Below are 21,657 nucleotides of genomic sequence, written 5' to 3'. Positions count from 1 at the left end.
AGCCCCTGGGGCTGTGCTGCCAGCCAAGCTAAATGTGTAATTTTACTACTGAAGACTTAAGATGTGAGTGTATACTGCTTTCAAGTCATTTTTTTTTTTTCTGTACAAAATAAAACTGAATTAGTGGTCAGGGAGTACAGCCTGGAGGACCACCCACAGACATGCCTAAATTGATATGTTGAATTCCTGAATTGATATATTCAGGAAGAAAGAAAACTAAGATGCAATCCAGGAGAGGAGAGTCCGCTAGGAAAGGATAAAGGCTGAGTGAGAGGATGCTGTCCATTACATTAAACCCACACACTAAAGGTGCCAGAGACTTCTCTGTGAATGGACACATTTGTTACTCGGTGACAAACAACCTTAAAAGTAAGTAAGTGAGGGTTGCTTCTGTGTTTATAATTTACCCTACAGTTGGGCACAAAGTTCTGACGAGAAACTAAAAATTCAAACAACTACAAAGATTTTTCCCAATTTAAACTCATTAATATAACATTTTACTCTACAGTGAGCATTTAATTCATTTATTGAATAAACAAATCAAGGTTAATGAGACTAACCAAAATCAAATACTCACAAATTTTAGTAGGGACATTTATACATAAAATAAGAATTAAACTAAGTCACAATATTAAAATATTTTCTCTTTTGAATATTCTTTCAAGATAGAAGCTATATCTTACATGGATAATGATTTTAAGCTACAAATCAATGTACTCAGTGTCTAATCAGACACTGAGATACTGACAGTAAAACATCAAATAGGGTAAAATCTGTGGAGGAAAAACTATGATCAAGATATATTGTATGAAAATTTATTAAAAATATGAAAAAGGGTCAAGTAAACAAAGAGTGATAAGACAGGTAAGCAGTGCAAATGAAAACTAAGATTTTAAGAAAATTTGACTTATACAAAAATATTATCTGGAAAATAAAGTTCATGTACTCATTTGCAGTGTCTGGTTTAAGTGTATGTGTAATGTTGGGAAATTAGCAGAACAATGAGAGGAAATATGTCATGCATTGTGAGTTTTCACAGAAACTCAATTTAAGGATGTTTGTTAGTTAACATTATGATAAAAGTCATGCAGAAATAATTCTATATAATGGCTTGATAGCACCAAGACTAAACACTGACATTTTCTGGACCCTATAGAGCCTTTCACATTTGCAGAATGTAATTTCTCATAAAAAAGAATGATTAGGTAGAAATAAAATTGAATTTTTTTTTTTATTGCAGAACTTGGACTCTTTTTGTGTAGGAACAAGAAAAGAGGAAGAGGGCTAACTTATGAAACCCTTTCTAAAGCAACTAAGAGTGACCACCGCTATGGCGCATGGGCCGCTGAGGGTGACCACTGCCACACTTCAATGGGCTGCTGAGTACTTCATTTTTCAGTGTGCAGTACCTGTAAGTTTTCCCTTAGGATTGTCTGAATTCAACAAAGGTTACAAGTGTTGTGCAATTAGTATAAACCAACTTATAAAAGGGAGAAATCTGACATCTCACAAAGTGTTGGTTGGGATGGAAATTTTAGCTAGAGGGTATTCCTTGTATGAAAATCTCAGGTTCAGATACTTACTGACTTGCCAGCTCTACAGAAGAATTTATGTAAGAATCAATGTCATATAAAAATACAGGCAAGAGATATTATATAAATGTGCCCAATGATTTACCGAGATGTACTTCTGTTCCAGCCGTTTATAATATAAACATATCAGTACTAGAAAGTCACTCAAAATAAAATATACTAAAGTTACTAATACCTATGTCTATTAGAAATTTGTTATAAATATTATACATATGTATATTATAACACACACACATATATAAAATGCTGTTTATCTCTTACCCTATTTGTTCCTTAAAACAAATTTATAAGTCAGATAACCCCTTCCTTGCTCAACTTTCACAGAAACTGTCTCATGAAACTGTAATGACATGGAATATAAAAGCCCAAGTGATTTCTTCAGGACCACAATTGTGGAGGAGAAAGTATAAGATCTTTCCATGTGCTAATTCAGAGCCTCTATTATTTTTAAAATTTAACTATTTATTTTGTGTTTTATATGTATGTATATCACATGCATGGAGGCCAGAAGAGGTGTCAGATTCTCTGGAACTGAAGTTATAGGTACTTGTGAACCACCTGATGTGGTTCTAGGAACTAAACCTATTAGTATAGTAGTTCTAGGGTACTAGAAACTAAACACAGGTCCTGTGTAAGAGCAGTAAGTGTACAACAGCAGATTAAAAGGAACTAACAAGACTCTTGTCTCCTTCCCTCTTTGCCAAGGGAGAAAAGATTAGACATGTGCTAGAGTGGTTAACAATAATCATCTTTGGGTCATGCTCTAGGCTTCCTTTTTTCATGTGTGTTTTGTGTGCTTTCATGTACTTTATCATAATAGTCTGTATTATGTGTACTCAGATCTTAGTAAGGAAGAGTCAGACTGAGTCAAAGCCTTCCCACCTGCACTCTAGGATGGCCACATGATCTTCAGTTCACCTTCAGCCCGGACAGCAGCTCTCGTAGGGTCTAGCTTGCTAAATTTGGTGTCTTACACATTCCTATGTTACTTAGAGCAGTTTAATATGACTGTGTGAAGCTTTTGTTTAAAAGTTATTTAATATTTTAAGAGATCTATAGCTATTAAATACTTACCATAAGCCAATTAACTGTACCACCTATGGGGTTACAGAGAAAAACGAGACACTTGTCTGAAAATATTGACAGTAATGTAGACAAACACATATGAAATGAGGACATTTACAGTGCAAAATCTTATTAAGCAGTAAGAAAAACTCGCTATTATGTTCTAGCGGTGTTTTCCTGGGAGAGCAAAAAGTTTGACCAGAGCACATATTTTATTTAAGCAAATAACATGAACTAAGACAGCCTGAAATGCAATAAAAATTATAGTACTGTTATTCTGAAAAAAATAAAAGCAAGCAAAAGCCTAGCAGCCATGTGACAGCGAGGGTACAGTGATTCTTTCTGTACAAAATCAACGCCTACAAAGCACACTGGCCACATCAGAGACGAAGACAAGTCAGATGAGCACAAGCAATGGCTTCAAACTAATACTTTTTGCTAACATGCTTTAGAAAATTAATTTTATGTTGTAAAATCTTTAGTTTTCTTTCTTCTAATAGTCTTGTCCATACTTCAAATAGAGCCAGTGAATATTGATCCTAGAATGGAAGCGTCATACTTGAACCCCCCAGAATGCACCAGAGACCTGGGAGGTGAGAGACTCCCAGGACTCATAGGGAGGGACCTTTGACAAGGTGTCTGACAGTAGGGAGAGGGAATGTATGGAGCCTACCTCCAGCTGGAAGACAGGACATTTGTGGGGTTGCCATCCCACAGTCACATCTTTGACTCATAATTGTTCCTGTCTTAAAGAATTACAGGGATGGAAATGGAGAGGAGCCTGGGGAGAAGAAGGTCCAACGACAGGCCCAAAATGGGATCCAGCTCAAGGGGAAGTCCTAGGGCCTGACACTATTACTAAGGCTATGGAGCACTCACAAAAAGGGATCTGTCATGACTGCCCTCTGAAAGACCCAACAAGCAGTTATTTGCACCCAACCAATGGACAGAAGCAGCTGACCCCTGTTGTTGAGTTGGGGAAGGCTGAAAGAAGCCCGAGGAGAAGGGCGATTTTGCAGGACCAGCAGTCTTGGTTAATCTGGTCCCCTGAGATCTTTCAAACACTGGACCACCAAACAGACAGCATACACCAGCTGATATGAGGGCCCTAACACACATACAGTAGAGAACTTCCAGGTCTATGTTCATTCAGAGATGAAGCACCTAACCCTCAAGAGACTGGAGGCCCCAGGGAGGTCAGTGGGGTGTGGGAGGGGGCAACCATGTGTAAATGGGGTGGTGAGGAGGCGTAGGGTGTGGAACAGTCAGAGGATGGATGGGGGGGCAGGGAATGGAATATGGAGTGTACAAAATGAATTACAAGTAAAATAAAACAAAATTAAAAAACTGTAGAGTGTGATGGTATCATGTAATAAACTGTAACTGATTTCTCAAAACAAACAAACAAACAAACAAACGAGAAGGCAAATCCTGCTTTTGAGCAGTCAAGAGGTATGCGCATAGACCCCTGGGGATGTGGAGGCTTAAGGGTTAGCAAGAAGACCTGGTAAAGAAAGGAAGAGTCAGAGCAGCCAGGCCTAGGTCACTCAATGCCACTTCCCCTGAAAATCATCCATCAACAAACATGAGTGACTGAAGCATGGAAGACAGAATAGTGGAAACAATGAGTGTGCTTGAGTGTGCTTGGATGAAGGACATATGTTGACCACATATTTTACCAAAAACCCTCAAAAGAGTTCAGTATACTGTGCCATTTCATCTTAAGTTTATAATGGTCATTTGAATTCCCACAGGTAAGTTACAATATCCAATATCACACTTTTCTACCAAGCACTCTGGAATAATCACTATTTTAACATATTGGTGTGTGAAATCTGTTCAAGGACTTGCTTGTGAATCAGAACTGTCAGCTTCTGTTTGTTTATATATCTATTGTAACTATATACAAGTATAAATGATGAAGAAACTTATCTAAAGTTAGAATTGAAACTCTCTTTTCTTTATGTTACTCTCAAATGTAAGAGACATCAGCGAAATTTAATTTAGGAGACATGCCAACATTATGTCCTAAAAAAAGATTGAGGTTTTATGAGATTTTAATTTATTTTTAGTCATTATAATGATTTGGGCAACTTAACTTGTTATCTCTAACTTTTAATTAGAGGAAAAAGGAAGGCAACAGATGGACAGAAAAGAAATAAAAATTTCTTATTTATTTTCATTGAAGTAAGTGGTGTTGTCATACGGAGAAAACATTTTTATAAAGGTTAAAGTATCCATGGCAACTGCAGATTCTCAGAGCCTCTCCAAGTTGTGCAGTTGGTTTTTCTTTCCCAGAGAGAGAATGTGCTAAGACCTTGTCCTAACTCATTCTATCCCCAAATGTGAGCCAGGCAAGCCAAACATGAACTGATGCCTGTAGGGAAGCCCCTGATTCCACAAGAATGGGTTAGTTCACATTTATCTAAAAATCTGCTCTCAGCATTCTTCAAAATTCACTAACTTGGCAAGCCAAGAATTATCATGAGAAATGAAATAATTTCATAACTCTGAAGTCATCCAACATTCCTAGTGCCTGACACTCACTGGGTTTGTCCATATCTTGGGCATTATTCTAACCTTTAAATAATAAGTTCTTCACTATCCTGGGAATAATTAAAAACACAGAAATGATCAGAAGTACCAGAGTGTAACAGAATGCCACTGTCTTGGTTAATGTGTTTGTCACACAGGTTCATGGAAATGGGTGATGATTAAAGGCAATCATGGTCTGTATGCTGAGGTCTTTGTGACATTCCTAATCAGCATTTACCATACATTAAAAATGGAAAAATATTATGCTTCAATAGCCCAGATGTACAGCCCTTCTCCAAGCACACTGCATTAAAATTCACATTTACAATTAGCTCTGTAAAGAACCTTTTTGTTTAGACAGCGGTGAGCTGAGCACACTCACATCTGCAGAATACTGGCTTGTGGAAAGGTACTCAATGCCTTGTAAAAATCTTAGGGAATCTCTAGTATGTAGTCTTCAAAGCTACATTTCAATATCTAGGATTTACTGCCAGGGGAGGGGCAGTCCCAGCAGCCATTCCTCTCTGAACCTCACAGCTTAAATAATCCCCAGTCACCCTGCCCAGTCAGTTTTTGTAGAAAACTCCAGCCATGCACCCTGGGAGGGGAGGAAGTGCCCTACCACAGCTATCATGGCAATCTCCTGTAAAGATAGGAAAGGAGGAAACACAGGTGATGCTTAGGGAGAAACTCACACAGGGAAAGAAGCTCAGACTTAACGCCTGTGTGCAGTTTAAGGAAGTGAGGGAATTCCATCTTGGCTAGATATTTAGTGTTGGAACACACTCTGGGCTCAGTTACTGTCACTGTAGAGCAAGGCATAAAACCCTTCCTTCCCAAGTGGACTTGCTGGTTGCAGACAGCTGTGCTCTAAATGACAACGAGGGTGACACTGTAGACTTCTGGAACATGATTTCCATGATTAGAAAGAAAGACAGCATTGCTACAATTAATGTGTATTCAGTGTAAGTATACAATATTTACTAAGTATTCTGTCCAGCTTTAGTTTATGAAAAATAATAAGAATTTTTACAGATTAAATACAGATTAAATAAGAGTGTGAGAAGCTGTACATGCACTTAGGCCTGGGGCCTGGCTCCACTTGAAGCATGTGCCTGGTCTGTAGCGCTTGTGACTGGAGCAGCAGGGAAGGGGAGGACCAGGAGCTATTCTTGGTCAAGAGTCTGACTGCACTGATGTGTGTGTGTGTGTGTGTGTGTGTGTGTGTGTGTGTGTGTGTGTGTGTACATATCAGATTTAAAAAAAATATGTATAGTACATAGAAAGCCAGCCAGGATGACATAAAAGTAGGGTTTATAGTATAGGATTGTAAACTATGACTCTAAGCTTTGACCTTGAGTACTATTAGAGAGGTCATGGGAAGCCCCAGCTTTCTCTCTTCAGTGAGCATCTACTAAAGACCCATCACAAAGCATAACTAGCCCCACTATGGCCTCCTTCCCTGTCCACCTTTCACTCCCATTTACCTGCCTCTGACTTCAGAGGAGGCCCCTTTAAGTTGTTGCTAGCCATAAATCTTCTGTGTAGGCTCTTTTCCAGCTTAATTTTGTAACATGCTCTCCCCAATGTGTCAGAATGATTCTAAGAGTTCTTGCCTGAGATTCAAGAGACCACACAGTCTCTAGTTCTCTCAGAACAATTTTACCATGTGAAGAATTCTGGGCTAGCTTGCTTGAGAGGTTTCATGCCAGAGAATCAAGATATCTGGCCAATATCCAGCCTAGGATGGCATGGCCATCTTTAATTCCTCAGCCTCTGCTACCTTCCAATCTGGTTCTGGTCTCCTAAGTGCACCCTTGTTGGGGCAGCAAAGTCTCTGCTGGAGTGGCCCTAGATCTCTCCTAGGCAGACTCATGACCTGATGAATGTTTTCAGCGTGACATGTGGAATGCAACAATAGGAACGGCTGTGGAGTTCTTCGCATTTAAGGTCAACCCGTGGCTAATATCTGAAATTTCTTCTTTTCTAAGTCTTTATGTCATCAATAGTTCCTTCTCTATTCGCTATCATCAATCTCTCTGTAATTTATTTTCATATGAGTATGCTTAAATTTATTTAAAATCCTCCCTGGCCTTGTGATTTTTGTATTGTATCTAATATCCATTTTTTTTAAAGAATAAAAACATGAAGCTAACCAAATAAAAACTCCAGACTACCTTCCTCACTTTTGTTCTTTCAGTTCATTTCCCAGCCTAGCATAATATGATTTCTATCTTTATCTTTCCAAACAAGGATCTTTTAGCTATGAAGCTATCAATGATGTTCTAAATGTCCAAGACAGCAGTCCCTGGTTTTTGTACCAATCAATCTCCTTATGACAGCTGAGAATAGTGATTATGTTGAGGTTTGGTCTTTTGCTAGTGTTGTAATGCTAAACACTGGTCCTTAATATCTGGTTGCCTCAGAGATGAGAGAATCCTCACATACATCAAGTGATGCAATGTAATCCTGTGCTTTAATTTAAAACTATTGGTTGAATAAAGATGCCTACAGCTACAGCTGATAGCTGGGCAGAAGCGAGGTAGGCGGGCTTTCGTTGCTCAGCGCTTGGGATCTGAGGAGAGGAGCTCGAGGAAAAAGAGGAATGGGGAGAGCAGACACCATGGGGTAAGGGACTGTAAGAACTGGACACGAGGGCAGACACCATGGGGTAAGGGACTGTAAGAAATGGACATGAGAGCAGACACCATGGGGTAAGGGACTGTAAGAACTGGACACGAGGGCAGACACCATGGGGTAAGGGACTGTAAGAAGTGACATGAGAGCAGAGACACCATGGGGTAAGGGACTGTAAGAACTGACATGAGAGCAGACACCATGGGGTAAGGGACTGTAAGAACTGACATGAAAGCAGACACCATGGGGTAAGGGACTGTAAGAACTGACATGAGAGCAGACACCATGGGGTAAGGGACTGTAAGAACTGACATGAGAGCAGACACTATGGGGTAAGGAACTGTAAGAACTGACATGAGAGCAGACCATGGGGTAAGGGACTATAAGAACTGACCTGAGGGCTGGCCAGCCAGAGTAAGAACGGCTCAGGAGGAACATGGCAGGTCATATCTTGGGGTTGTTGGCAGGAAAATAGACACAGTAGCATTGAGGGTAGATTTGTGCACAGCTCTAGTGGTTTAAAGACTTATAGATATAAAGGTTGTGATCTAAGGCGAAGTAAAAGCCCCCTGATTGAGATTAAGTAATTACTACAATGGTGATAACTCTACCAGGCGAGACACACTCCCTTTTATTGGTGCTTGTATATGTGTGTGTATGTATGTATGTTAGGAAGCCGGAGGTCAGTGTTGTGTGACTTCTTGCATTGCTCCCCACTTTACCTTGAGATAAGGTCTCTCCTTGTACCTGGAGCTTACTGATTGTTTAGACTGGCTAGCCAGTAAGCCTCTGCACGCTCATTTCTAAGACAGCCCAATGATGCCTGCTTCTTATTATCTGTTTCTTTGCTTAATTGTTTCCACATTAGACAGGACTGATTTGTGTTTTACCCCTGGGATGTAACAGAAATGATAATAACTTCTAAGCATAAACACTGGCTTCTGTCTCATTTTGTTCTGGATTCATTGACCTAGGGAAACCAGCTGCTAGCTACATCAAGAGAACATGTAGCCTCCCCCAGCCCTGAGTAGGCTGGCTCAGACCTTGCTGCCACTGTGAATGAGACCACCTGGGGTGGAGTCTTCCAAACTAGATGACTTTATTGTTCTGAGTGAGGCTGAACCTGTCTTCCTGATGCTAACAGCTCTGACAGACTAGTGCTAACAACTTAGCAACAAAGCATCAAGAAGCCTGGTGTGGCAGGGGATGGGCCTCCCCCCTTTATAAGCACAGACTCTCAGTAAACATTGGGCCTTGATCAGAAAATTTGTCTTGGTCTCTTTTCTTCTCTCGCTGTTCTCTCCTAGACAGCTTTGGCCTCCCACTCAGGAACCCAGTTAGTGTGGCTGCAGGTGGCTACAAGAACACACACGTGACTTTATGGGAGGATGCTTGAAGTGAGCACCTGAGACCTCCTACCATGAGCCACATGAGAATGACATTTTGAAAGCCGACCTTGCAGCCCAGTCAAGTCTTCCAATGGCTAGCTGCAGCTCTGGCTGATGCCTTAATTACACTCTTTTCAGACCTTGGTATTAACCTAGTTCTGAAATTCCTCACTCAACAAAACCCTTTGACTTTCTCCTCCTCCTCTTCCCCCTTCTTCTTTTCTTAAAAAAAGATTTATTTATTTGTTGTATATATAGCATTCTATCAGCATGTATACCTACAGGCCAGAAGAGGGCATTAGATCTCATTACAGATGGTTGTGAGCCACCATGTGGTTGCTGGGAATTGAACTCAGGACCTCTGGAAGAGCAGACTGTGCTCTTGACCTCTGAGCCATTTCTCCAGATCCCTTTTCTTCTCCTTCCTCTTGTTGTCATTGTTATTATTATTATTATCATCACCATCATTATTACTGTTCTAGGTACTCAAGTTTATTTTGTGATAACTTGATAGATACCATAGACAAGTATGAGAGATTTTGTTACTTATAAACTGGTGCTTTTGTAACAAAAGCCCAAGATGTAGAAGGGGAACTGGAGCAGAAAAGAAAAATCTATAAAGACACAGAAAGTATTAGTGGATACCTAAGAAGCTTCAAAGAGAAAATGACTAGAAACCTGGTATTCCATCAGAGGCTGAGGCTGAGGAAAAGGAGAAGGGCTATTTGCTCAGAAGTGTCAGGAAGCCCATCATCATCACTGTTACCTACTGTGAAATGGAAGGTAGCCAAAGGCCTAATAAACCAAAGGATCTAGCTAAGGTTTCCAGACAGACAATGCTGAAGTTCCTCCTAGCTTCTACCTCCAGCTTGTGCTGAAATCTGGGAGGGATGCAAAAGATTAAGGAACCATCCTTAGATACAATGAGGCTAGAGTTTGCTGGTTGTGAAAGCACCAGTTTTATCAAATGGAAAATGACACTAAATGACATGGCCAGGAACAGTGGTCTAGAGGTGACAGAGTGTGTGCCTATTATATTCTTGGTTAGGGCCTCATGCACATTGAAATTGGTGTCAAACAAAAGTGATTCTGAGATGCTAAAGTGCAATGTCCTTCAGCAATGTCAGTAGGCGTCCATTTCTGTGTGTGCAGGTCAGGAGGTGGGGGGTTGGTCATGTCTTCATGTAACTGGACTGTAGATAAGGTGTCAGATGTACTCTTTTTTGGAGAATCAACTTCTGAGCCTGTTCCAGTGTGGTAGCCTCATTTCAAGGGCTCTGGCCTCACACTGGTTGGTGCTGGCAGCCACTTTCAGGTTGGCTGGCTAGCACAGCAAGCTCAATGCTCCACTGCCCTACTCATAGGCATCATGGTGGAGCAGTTTGCTTTCACACTTTTGGCAGACCCTTATGTCTCTCTTCACAGAGATTCTGAGCCTCTCAAGGCTTTTATCTGATGAAATTAGGCCCACCCTAATTAATTAAAAACTAGTGACTTCAGAACCTTAACTGTATCTATAGAATCCTTCACTATGACAGCTGCTTTAAAGTTTATGTCTGATAAAGGCAACATCTGGATCCCTGTGGCTTAGAACTGTCTTTTACTTCAAAATGAGTTCCTTTCTTTTTCTGTCTTAGATCTCCGAGGTGACTTTCTGGTCTACTACAGTTATATCATGTAACACTGTAAACACTATGTTATAGAGGCTGTGGATTCTAAAGAGTGCTGATTTTGGATTAATTTATTTAGAGTAGTATGGAAGACTCTCATGCCTGGGTGGGAGACAGTTCAGTTCACGTCTAAGATGCAAGGTGCTTGCAGTCTTCCAGCATACTCCATGTGTGGCTCAGGAGAACAGCTGGGTCAACTTTATACGTATTATGATCAAATGTTATGGCTTCTCTCCTTTGCAGGGTTCTTTCTTCATTCTTCAGCTGTGCTCGTGTACCGGCTAGAGATACGACAGGCCACCCTGCACTGTCATGGTTTTGACTCCTTCCCAAACTTGCCCACATTGTTTAGAGCCCAGAGTCCTCAGGCAGTTTTTGGCACTGTTGAGAATTCATAGCTGCTATTCACTGAGCAATCAGTTTCTTATGCATTTATGTTAATATGTCTCAGTTTTGCCAGAGCTCAGGCACTACCATCTTTCCCAGAGTTAGGATATGTAGCAGTGTACAAACTATTTCCTGTGTGTGTTCTCCTCTTGCCTATATTCTCAACTCTACCATAAACATCTCTACCAAATGGGTGCGACTGTGATACTCGTCTATTTACATTACCCCATGGCTGCTCACAGCTTCCTGCCAGACATAGGGCATCTTCTCCACACAGAGTGACAGGCTCTTTAGGACAGAACTCTTCCAAACAGTATTAAGCTGAAATTGACTCATAATTGATTATGAAAACCAGTCCCCAAATAGTCAGAAATTCCTAACAGGTAGTTAAAACACTGACGGCTACTGCAGGAATATTTATATCACAACATTTGGCTGACTGTCTTAGTTAGGATTTCTATCACTGCAAGGAAACACCATGACCAAAAAGCAAGTTGGGGAGGAAAGGGCTTACTCTGTTTATACTTCCAGATCATAGCTCATCATTGGAGAAAGTCGGGACAGGCACTCAAACTTGGAGGTGAGAGCTGATGCAGAGGCCATGGAGGGGTGCTGCTTACTGGTTTACTTCACAATGTTTGCTCAGCCTGCTTTCTTATAGAACCCAGGACTTGCAGCCCAGAGATGGCTGGACCCTCTTCCATTGATCACTAATTGAGAAAATGCCTTACTGCTGGATCTCATGGAGGCATTTCCTCAACTGAGGCTCCTTCCTCTCTGATGACTCTACCTTGTGTCAAGTTGACATTAAAGCCTGCCAGTACACTAACCCATTTTAAGGACCTGTCTCTTTAGTGTGACCGGCCTTTTATCCTGAATTACAATGAAATAATATTGAGCTTCCTTGACCATGATATGGAATTTCTATCTCCCAGGCTTTGTGTGCTGTGCTCTCCATGGCAACTTGTATTCAGTCTTTAGCCTGGCCTGTGCTGGATATAGATGTCCTCACCTTTATGCTATCACGGCCTGAAGACACACAGCATATCAGAGCTCTTGCAGGCTTCACCCAGGTTCCCCCTTGGCAGTTCCACACATGACCTCTGTACTGGCACCATATTAGATGTGTTCCCCTACTGTGTCATGTTGCCCTGCCTTTGTAGCTTTCTCTCACACATTTTAGTCCATGCATTTGGACCACCACCTCTGCTCTCACGTCAGAGGCTTAAGTAACTCTTTGTCAGTTGAGAATACATTCCTTAGGAGACTATTTATATTTAATACATACCATAGATCAAAAGAAACTAGCCACTACCAATTAAAATATGAATAGGAAGATAGGAGACAAATTAAGGTGGAGAAAAATGACAGAGGACATGACGCTAGGCCTTGGTGTTTAACAATGTGCTGTCATAGCTTTCTCAGTATCATTTGTGCATTTGTTCTTGTAGTATGAGGATGGCATTCTATATCTAGAATTTAAATTCTTTTCTTGGTTATAGGACACAATAACTATTCATATTTTCTAAACAAATATTTTGAAAATCCTGCAAATTATTGATCATCATAGAGACTTGTTAGATTTTTCTTCACTCTCCTTTTGGTCTCTTTCATTTTTTCAGTGTTTGTAAAGCTGTGGTGACTATTTTAATATAAATCTCTGCTTTAGTTTACATCCTGTTCTAACATGAGATTACTAAAAAATCATAGAGTCAAGTTTACAGAGGCTAATTTTAATGCCTTGAAGCTTCTTACCCAAGGAATCCTAGATAGGAGATCACATTCCATCAGCAACTTGTGTAACAGGGACACACAGACAGTCAGATAGTCACACACACACACACACACACACACACACACACACACACGCGCGCGCGCGCAGAAGTGGAAAGGGGACATGTAAGTGTAGGACCCAGGAGGATTTGGGGGTAGGGTGAATATTGTATATATAAATGACATTCTCGAAGAATTTATTAAAAAATCTTGATCAATTGTTCTAGCACCATACACAAAACAAAACTAGCTCTAACACATGTGTGCACACAGAGAACACTTGACAAACATCAGTGTTAACACAGAATCTTTTCCTGCCTATGTCTGTCTTTTTGGTTTGTAAATTGTGATTGAGGCAGAAAGGAGTCTGCCATTTTTCTGGATCCATCTGAACAAACACATGGCATGGATGGGCTTGGAAAGAGTGGCAACTGAGGAGGACTTACCGGCCAGTTCACAAAATGGACAATTTGCTGGAATTATAAGACACTCATCCTCAAAACACACTATTTTCTTAAGAAAATGGAAAAATTTCACCTTAAAATAGTACTACATCCCAAAAGGGAACTAGAGAACTTTCTAAAGCTCTTCCACTGACTGGGTACAGAATGAGAGCAACAAAATACTTCACTGTTATTTGACAAGCATGTTTACTGCATGGCTTACACTATTACTCTTATCATTTCTTACATTTTTGAGATTTCTTTTGCCAAGCACTGAAGTGATGGGAATACCACAAAGGTCAAAGTGAGGAGAAAAAAAGTGAGTTTACAAATCAAACTTTTAGCCTATTGAAATCTATTAGCTATAAGACCTGAAGCAAGGATTGGCACATGGGATTATGGGCAAACTGGATATTTTTGGATAGCTTGTGAATCTTTACATTTTCAAAACTGACTTTAAAAATGATTTTATTAAAAAATTAAAAATTAGACTTTCTCACTTTTATTTTATGTGTGAATGTTTTGCTCCCAAGTATACCTGTGTACCACGTGCATGTCCTAAGAAGTTCAAAAGAGGGCATTGGGTCCTCTAGAACTTGAGGTAAGGATGGTAGTGAGCCATCATGTGAGTGCTGGGAATCAAACCTAGTTTTCTATAAGAGTAACAAATGCTCTTTACTACTGACCAGTTCTGCTCCAGTGAGAACCTTTACAATTATAATGTTGGGAAAGAAAAAGGCAAAAGAGCGATTCAACACATGTGAAAGTAGAATGAAATTGGAACTTCATCTATAAATACAGTGTCACTGGAGTGCAGCTTCTTCATTCCTTTATGAATTCTACTGTGCTCTGCATGACGAGAAGCTGCAACACCACTTGTAAGACTACAGAAGCCTAATACTTTAGCTACCTTATTGACTACCTGATCCTTTAAAGGACAGTTGCTTTTACTGTAGGGTTTATATTTCTGGCGCTATGTCTGTTTACTGGATAGTTGCAAGATACTCTCATGGTTTTCAAAATAAATTGTTATCTATGTCCATTTACAATTTAAGAGATGTGCCATTTCCATGAAGTTATAAATTACCTTTATGTTCACTGTAGAGAAATTTTTGTTATTTTAGATATACATACTCTCTAGAGCCCACCCACTTGTTTTTACATTGTTTGATTTGATTACGAAAATGAAGTGATGGCAGGGCTGAAGCAACGGCTCAGGGGAGGAACACTGGCTGCTGCTGCAGAAAGCCCGGGTCAGTTTCCAGCACCCACATGATGGCTCACAACCACCCTTCACTCCAGTTACATGCAGTCTATCCAGAATCCTCTTTTGACTTCTGCAGGCACTAGGCGCTCACAATGGTGCGCACACATGCACAAAACATTCAAATTGCACACAAAATAAAAATAAACCTTTATACTAAAACAAACTAAGTCACTCTTAATTGAAATTGTACACCTCTAAGTATGTGCATAATTTATATAAGCTGTGCCATCTGGAAGTAAAAAGAGGTACAACCTCTTACATACAAAGCAGAGGTTTTCCTATTTCAGGAGCAGATTAACCCAAAGTACTAGAACCAGAAAGGAAGCTGTTTATGATAGCTTAGACATGAGTTCTACAGTTTGTGGAGGCGTTGCTCTATCTGGCTAAATCCAAAAAGGCTTCCCTTCTCTCTGATCTGTATATACTTGTTCAAATTCTGGGAGGATGCCAGCAACTTATACTTCTAGGATCTAGATTCAACTCTGTATAATAAGAAATACTTCTTTGGGGCTGGTGAGATGGCTCAGTGGGTAAGAGCACCCGACTGCTCTTCCGAAGGTCCGGAGTTCAAATCCCAGCAACCACATGGTGGCTCATAACCATCTGTAACAAGATCTGACTCCCTCTTCTGGAGTGTCTGAAGACAACTACAGTGTACTTACATATAATAAATAAATAAATCTTAAAAAAAAAAAAAAGAAATACTTCTTTGAAGACCAACTCCTTGATGGTTATTGTGGTCACCTACCCTATCTGGAGAGCTGAACTCAAGATATTTACAAGTCCTCTGTGGTGGCATCTGACTCTGTGCAGCTGAACACAGTCAATCATTCCCTAGGAAACAGTTCCACTCTTCATTTGTTTGTGTAGGCAAGAAATTGTTGTGGAATGTCCAATATTTTAAGTGATTCTACCTCATAGCATGTGTTAGAAACTATAAGAAGAGTTTATGACTTCTCAATTCTAAAAGGTTTCTCAGCTTCAGATTTCTGGAATTGGTTGTGTTCGTGTTACTTCTTGTCCTACTGGGATTCAATGTTGTTAGCAACCCTCTGTGTGGTTCTAAGATACCCTGACCTTTTGAAACCTTTCCAGGTGTTGCTGCCACTTCCTTGGTCTCTGCAATATAAGCTGTATTGTTTAGTAGAGTTAAGTTCTATGAACTTTAGAAATCCTTCCCAAGACTATGAACTGACTAATACCCAAGGTTGCATACACAAATGTTCCTAAAACCAAGCCTTCTGGGCAGTTCAGGATATGACTTGGAATCTGGAAAAAGGAACATTTTGCTCACTGTGTATCTGTGACGAGTTCCAGGTGCAGCCTGAAGTTAAGTGGTTGTTTTTTCTGGTCCTCAGATGTAAGCTCTCATTAGAGTAGAGTAGTGTGTGCTGTTGTGGATGTTAGGAATTCCATGAGGACCCTCTGGGCCTATTAAGGCCTTTGGCTTCAGAGAGTCTAAAAATACATTTCAGCATACATAGAAACAAAAAAAGACATCATTTTCTTTTAAAGGAGTCTGATTTATTAAACACGATGCTTTCTATTTTTGGGTAGGGATGGGATTGAGATAGGTCTTCACATTAGCTCAGCTTGGCCTTGAACTCACTATGTGGTAGAGGATGATAGAATTTTTTGATCCTCCTTCCTCAACTTTCTGAGTGTTGGGATTACAGGTGCACCATCACTCCCAGTTAAAGACAATGTTTCATACAAACAATTTATATACGTTAAAAATTACAGCAGTTTGGTGACACAGTTAAAACTTTGCAAGGGTTTATACTTGGACCAACAATCCTCTATTACTTTGGCTTTAGGCTTACATGGTCTACTGTATCAGATTTCTCAGCCCTTCTCTTAAAACCTCACAGATTAGCTAGTTCAACAGACAAATCATGCTGCCAAAAATACAGGGAAAGAAGAGAGGACTGTGGATATAAAACTGCATATATAAACTGATAAACTAATAAAAGATAAGTTCTCTTATCTTTAAAATATGTATGGCAATAAACTATATAGAGATGTTGTGAAAATAAACTAGTATTTGTTTTTAAACCAAAAAATAAAAACAACAGGTACTGTGGTGACAGTGACCATCCATTCTTGTTTCTCCCTGACCTTTCCTCTACCCAGGAACTGCATGTCCCCACAGTCCTGAGCCATCTCTTAGAATCAGCCCTCCCAGATGAGCTCTAGGAATCCTGGTGCTGACTCTGCAGGGGCTAAGTGTCTTTCTGTTTTGCTTTGTAGGCTGAGCCCTGTAGCTGGCTGCGCGGCTACTAGAGTATACAGCCATGGCATTGTAGCTGGCTGCGCGGCTACCAGAGTGTACAGCCACGGCACTGTAGTTACTTGGATGCACATTTCTTGCCACTGATAGTGCACTGCTGGGATGCAGTGACCATGGAAGGCTACACAGCTAGTGCTACTATGGTTGGGCTTGCCTGCGCACAGGCCTTGTGTGTGTGTGTGTGTGTGTGTGTGTGTGTGTATGCCTCTACTTTTATGACTAATAAAAAAAACCAACAACAAAAGAAACAAATACAATGAGACAAAAAAACAAATGTAATGTCTTCACGTCACACAGGGCAAATGAAAACTCTAACATGGAAAAGTTTCACAAAAATTGGAAAATATATGTGATCTAGGGTAAAATTAAGAATGCAGTATTATATTGTGTGAGAAGCTTTTAAAAGAATTTGTACTAAAAGGTACTGGAGAGATGGTTCATTGCTTTGGTTCCCAGCATCTCTGTTAGGCAGGTTATCTCCAGGGCTCCTACACTTTAGCATCTGTGAACACCTGTACACATATCTACCCTACTCACTCCCACATACATTAAAAATCTTTAAAAAGAGAATTTGTATTACAAAAGCTTAGAGTTTTAATGTCCTGTTAGATTAATTTGATTAAAAATGAAGATATTTAAATGAATATTTCATTGTATCTACATTTTCCAATTTTATGACAATGGGGTGATTTCATGTGAAAAATCTTAAAATAACCAAAAGACAGGAATCTAGCTCTTAAGGTATAGACAAGAAAGAAAGGAGGTGGAGTCTGAAGTGGAACATACTCTGAAGCTGGCCTATGACCACATGGGAAAACTTGCTCTCTAAGTGAATGACTTGCTTTTAATCACAAGCAGATAATAGTTTATTACCCAGAGTTCTAGAAATACACTATTCTTGGGAATACTTCCTAGGACTTCTTTTTCTCATTTAAGACCACATCTTTGCATTTAATTCATCCGTAGACTATCCCTGCAGGGCACATCTCTCTAATTATCCCCATCTAAAGTGACAGAATGGAATTATACCACTTGGAAAACAGACATCCTTTGCTGTGTCTTTTTCTCAGTGCTCCTCAGGGCAAAGTTTGTCACTGTAGTCACTGTATGATTCTGACTGTGACTTTCTGCCGTTATTACAAGGCATGAGCAGAGGAAATGTGAATAGTGGTTAGTTTGCTCAGCAGCTGTGCTGACTGCATACGGAGCACTAGTCTAGCTTCTTACACAGAGCAGGGGCTGTTCACCCCCATTCTGGGAAAAGCAAAGCACAGAAGTACATCATGCTTGCCCAGCTCTAGAGGCCTGTCTCTTTCCCCAGCAGTACCCATGTTTACCAGGGAGCACGGCCTGTGAGCATTCCTGGGTCTCCATCAAATGCCACTACACAGGGTAATAACCACACACAGACATAACTGCAGAATAAACAAATCCTCAATCGGAACAATGGCTGTTTGTAAGACTGATTCGCAAATACCTGTGGGGATTTATGAGAACGCCAGCTGTACTGGTGACTGTGGAGACTCGCCAAAAGAATATTTTCATCAGTATCCACCTGGCCAAACCGCAGTGTCTCCTGTGTGTCATTACAGATCACAAAGTGGCTGAAGACCAACTCTTCTACCTCAGGGCATTTGTTCTGGAAGAAAAAAGAATATGAAAGCCAATGTGTGTATCAGATTAATTGCAAGATGTTTGGCAGCTGTCTGCCCAGTGGCCATTGTTTTAACACACAAATGTTAAAGCATCTGCTGTCATTAGCTCTGGTATACTGAATATTCTATACTTTTAGGATAAGCACAACAAAAATATCTTAAAGACATTATACGTTCCAGGAATGTGTTTTGATTTATACTCCTACAAAATAAATCATACACACAGAAGAGGAAAAGAACAATGAGATCCCACAAACGTTTAACATTTCTTAAAACGAATTAACATGCTATAAAGAGTGCTGTGCTGGGCTGTGCACATTTCTGAACAGAGTACCAGAGGCTAGAATTACCATGTTCCCAGCCCTCTAAACTCTACAATCAAGGCCAATTACCAAAGCCACAGTTTGTACCCTACAGAAAGTAAGGATCATTTAGGTTACTACAATCCTGGGTCCCTTAAGAGGGAGTGTGTGTGTGTGTGTGTGTGTGTGTGTGTGTGTGTGTAAATCTGCCCAGGGAGAGATATAAATAAAACCGTAACTTTCCCTCTATTGTTAAGAGGCTGAACAGATCAACTCCAGAACCCATTTAAAGGCCAAGTTGCAGTTTTTAAGAGGATTGGCGTTAGCTGAAGAAGTTTCCAGTATCTGTTTCATTCAGTAGCTAATATGTCCCATTAAGCAGCCAAGGATCATCTAATTAGCAGGAAGTTTCTATGCTGATACCTCTTTCTCAGCCTAAAGGGTCCCTACTAGTTGTGACATCAAAATCACTGGCTGCACTGTCTTTATCACCCAGGTTGTGGCATAAAACCAGTCAACATGATTTTAGGGAAACTAAAAGCATAGCTAAGAAAGGGATCAACTTGAGGACCTAAGCTTCCAAGTAGCTCATCAATGTGCAGGAGGTAACAGAGTGGATACCTGTCAAGTGGACCTCTGTTTTCTGGCTCAGGATCTAAAGAACGCCTCACTCTAGAGTTTTTTTCCTTTATCGAGGGGGGTGGGCGGGGTAAAGGGTGACCTAATTCAGAAGCAAGACGATGCAGGGGATTAGAACGGTGCAGGGGACTAGGAAGTAGTACTTGGCAGTACTCAGCCAGTACAGAGACCAAACCTAGAACTCCATCAGCAAAAAATCGGAAACAATCCAACCTTGGCCATACAGAATACCAGGTGGGTATTCTATAGTTGCAGGCCATGAGGAGATCCTGAGAAACACTTTCTACAAAACACCCTTGAGGACCACTATCATCATCATCTCCTCCTCCTCCTCCTCCTCCTCCTCCATCATTTATCCATTCTTGCTTAACCTCTCAATTCTCATGGTGCAGAACCTTGCTTACAAACAAACTGATCTGCAAAGATAGTTCGTCTGAAACCCAAGTCCTTATGACCATTAGTGCTCTCTTATCTGAGTTCTAGCTGTTACTCATGAATGTAAAGCATGACTGCTGTTTGGTTTCAGACACCAGCTTTACCTGGACTGTGCCTAGAGCACTAGCTGCATTTCAAATCTCCACTTTTACGACATGCAACTCCCCCCTGCTTCCCACACTACTCAGGCTTCATTAAGCTGTTTCCTACCCCAGTCAGTTCCCTCTGCTGGGACCCCTATCCCTCTTACCTCTTACCTCTTGCTGGATTGCTCTGCTTGTATTTGGCCTCCTGATTCTCTCATATAAATCAGTGCCTCAAAGTAGCTCTCTGAAATCCTCCCCAGGCCTGACTAAGTTCCCATTTGATGCTGACATGACACTATTCATCACCTTCAGAGTACCTGTTTTTTTGTTTTATTACCTGGAGAAGGAACAGGACCTTCTAATGTCTAATACTCTTAGTAATTCCTGATGCCTGAGTACTCAATACACACTTAGGAAACAAACAAACAGACAGCAAAAACAAATCTTTGTTTTCTAACTGTGCTGGGAGGTGAGCCCAGGGTTAGGAGCAGGCAAGCACTTGGCCAATGAAACACACCCTAGCCTAATTCTAATAATAACATTGGTAAAGCATGTGACTTTGTACAAACTAAAAACTATTTTAAAAGTGAACTTAAATATCTAATTTTTATGCTCCGATAACTGCCAGCCACAGTTGGAATGAAATTCTTCAGGCAATCTTTTTTTTTCCCTTCTGAATCTCCTAGCTATTGCTATGTGCCTACTTTATCCAATCCTACTTAATGTATTTATCTAAAACCTTTAATCAACTAGAATCACAGTGTGTAATTAGTTTTGATGAGATTTTTCCACTTGGTATTATATAATCAAAATATAATCAAAATAAACTACACTCCTTGTGAGCCTTTCTCTCTCCTTTCCATGAGAGAGTAAAACCATGAAGGAGAGGATATGGCTCCAATTCCCACTCAGTTACACATCCTGAGGTTAAAATTTACTTTTCATAATGAATTGGGATCAATCTTAACACAGATGTTAAGTTACCAGCTAGAGGTCGAAAAAAATCATATTCTTCTCCTCATCCCCCAAAACTGATGAGGGTTTAATAAACAATGAAGGTTTTAGGAAAAAAATGTAAATTAAGGAACACAAGGGGTTGCTTATATTTTTCTAAAGAACACTTGAGGTCTTCAGGGAACTGTTTCTCAAATGTTTCTTCATCTATAGAATTTATTATAACTATAATAAACTTCAACATTTCTTGGAATGTTTTAGATTCTGTTATGTTAAAAGCTTATATTCATTTATATGACATCATCTACACTGAGTCCTAGAATGCTTGTAAGAATTTGTAGTTAAAAGATGGCTTATTCATATTTTAAGTTCACATCATGTTGAAGAAGCAACTACATGGTTATCTGTACGTTTGTTAAATAAGAAATGTGAGTGTACCTCCTTTTAAATGTTATTTTGCTCAAACCAGGAACATTGACACAGAAAGCAAAAAAAAAAAAAGTAGTATACACACACACACACACACACACACACACACA

General features: G+C 40.1%; 1 protein-coding gene across 4 annotated transcripts in view; it reads right to left on the bottom strand.

The window, feature by feature from the left end:
- Vps13b (vacuolar protein sorting 13 homolog B) overlaps positions 1-21,657 on the bottom strand; it is a 529,582-nt gene that overhangs the window by 65,539 nt on the left and 442,386 nt on the right. For all 4 annotated transcript variants that reach the window (XM_021217240.2, XM_029548110.1, XM_029548111.1 and 1 more), the window contains exon 43: positions 18,525-18,686. In XM_021217240.2, the coding sequence (XP_021072899.1) occupies positions 18,525-18,686 (162 nt within the window). The remainder of the gene's footprint in view (positions 1-18,524; positions 18,687-21,657) is intronic.

The sequence above is a fragment of the Mus pahari genome, chromosome 17 (genome assembly GCF_900095145.1).
Source record: "Mus pahari chromosome 17, PAHARI_EIJ_v1.1, whole genome shotgun sequence".
Lineage (NCBI taxonomy): Eukaryota > Metazoa > Chordata > Mammalia > Rodentia > Muridae > Mus > Mus pahari.
The sequence above is the reverse complement of the archived record's forward strand: the minus strand, read 5'-3'. Positions and strand labels throughout refer to the sequence as shown.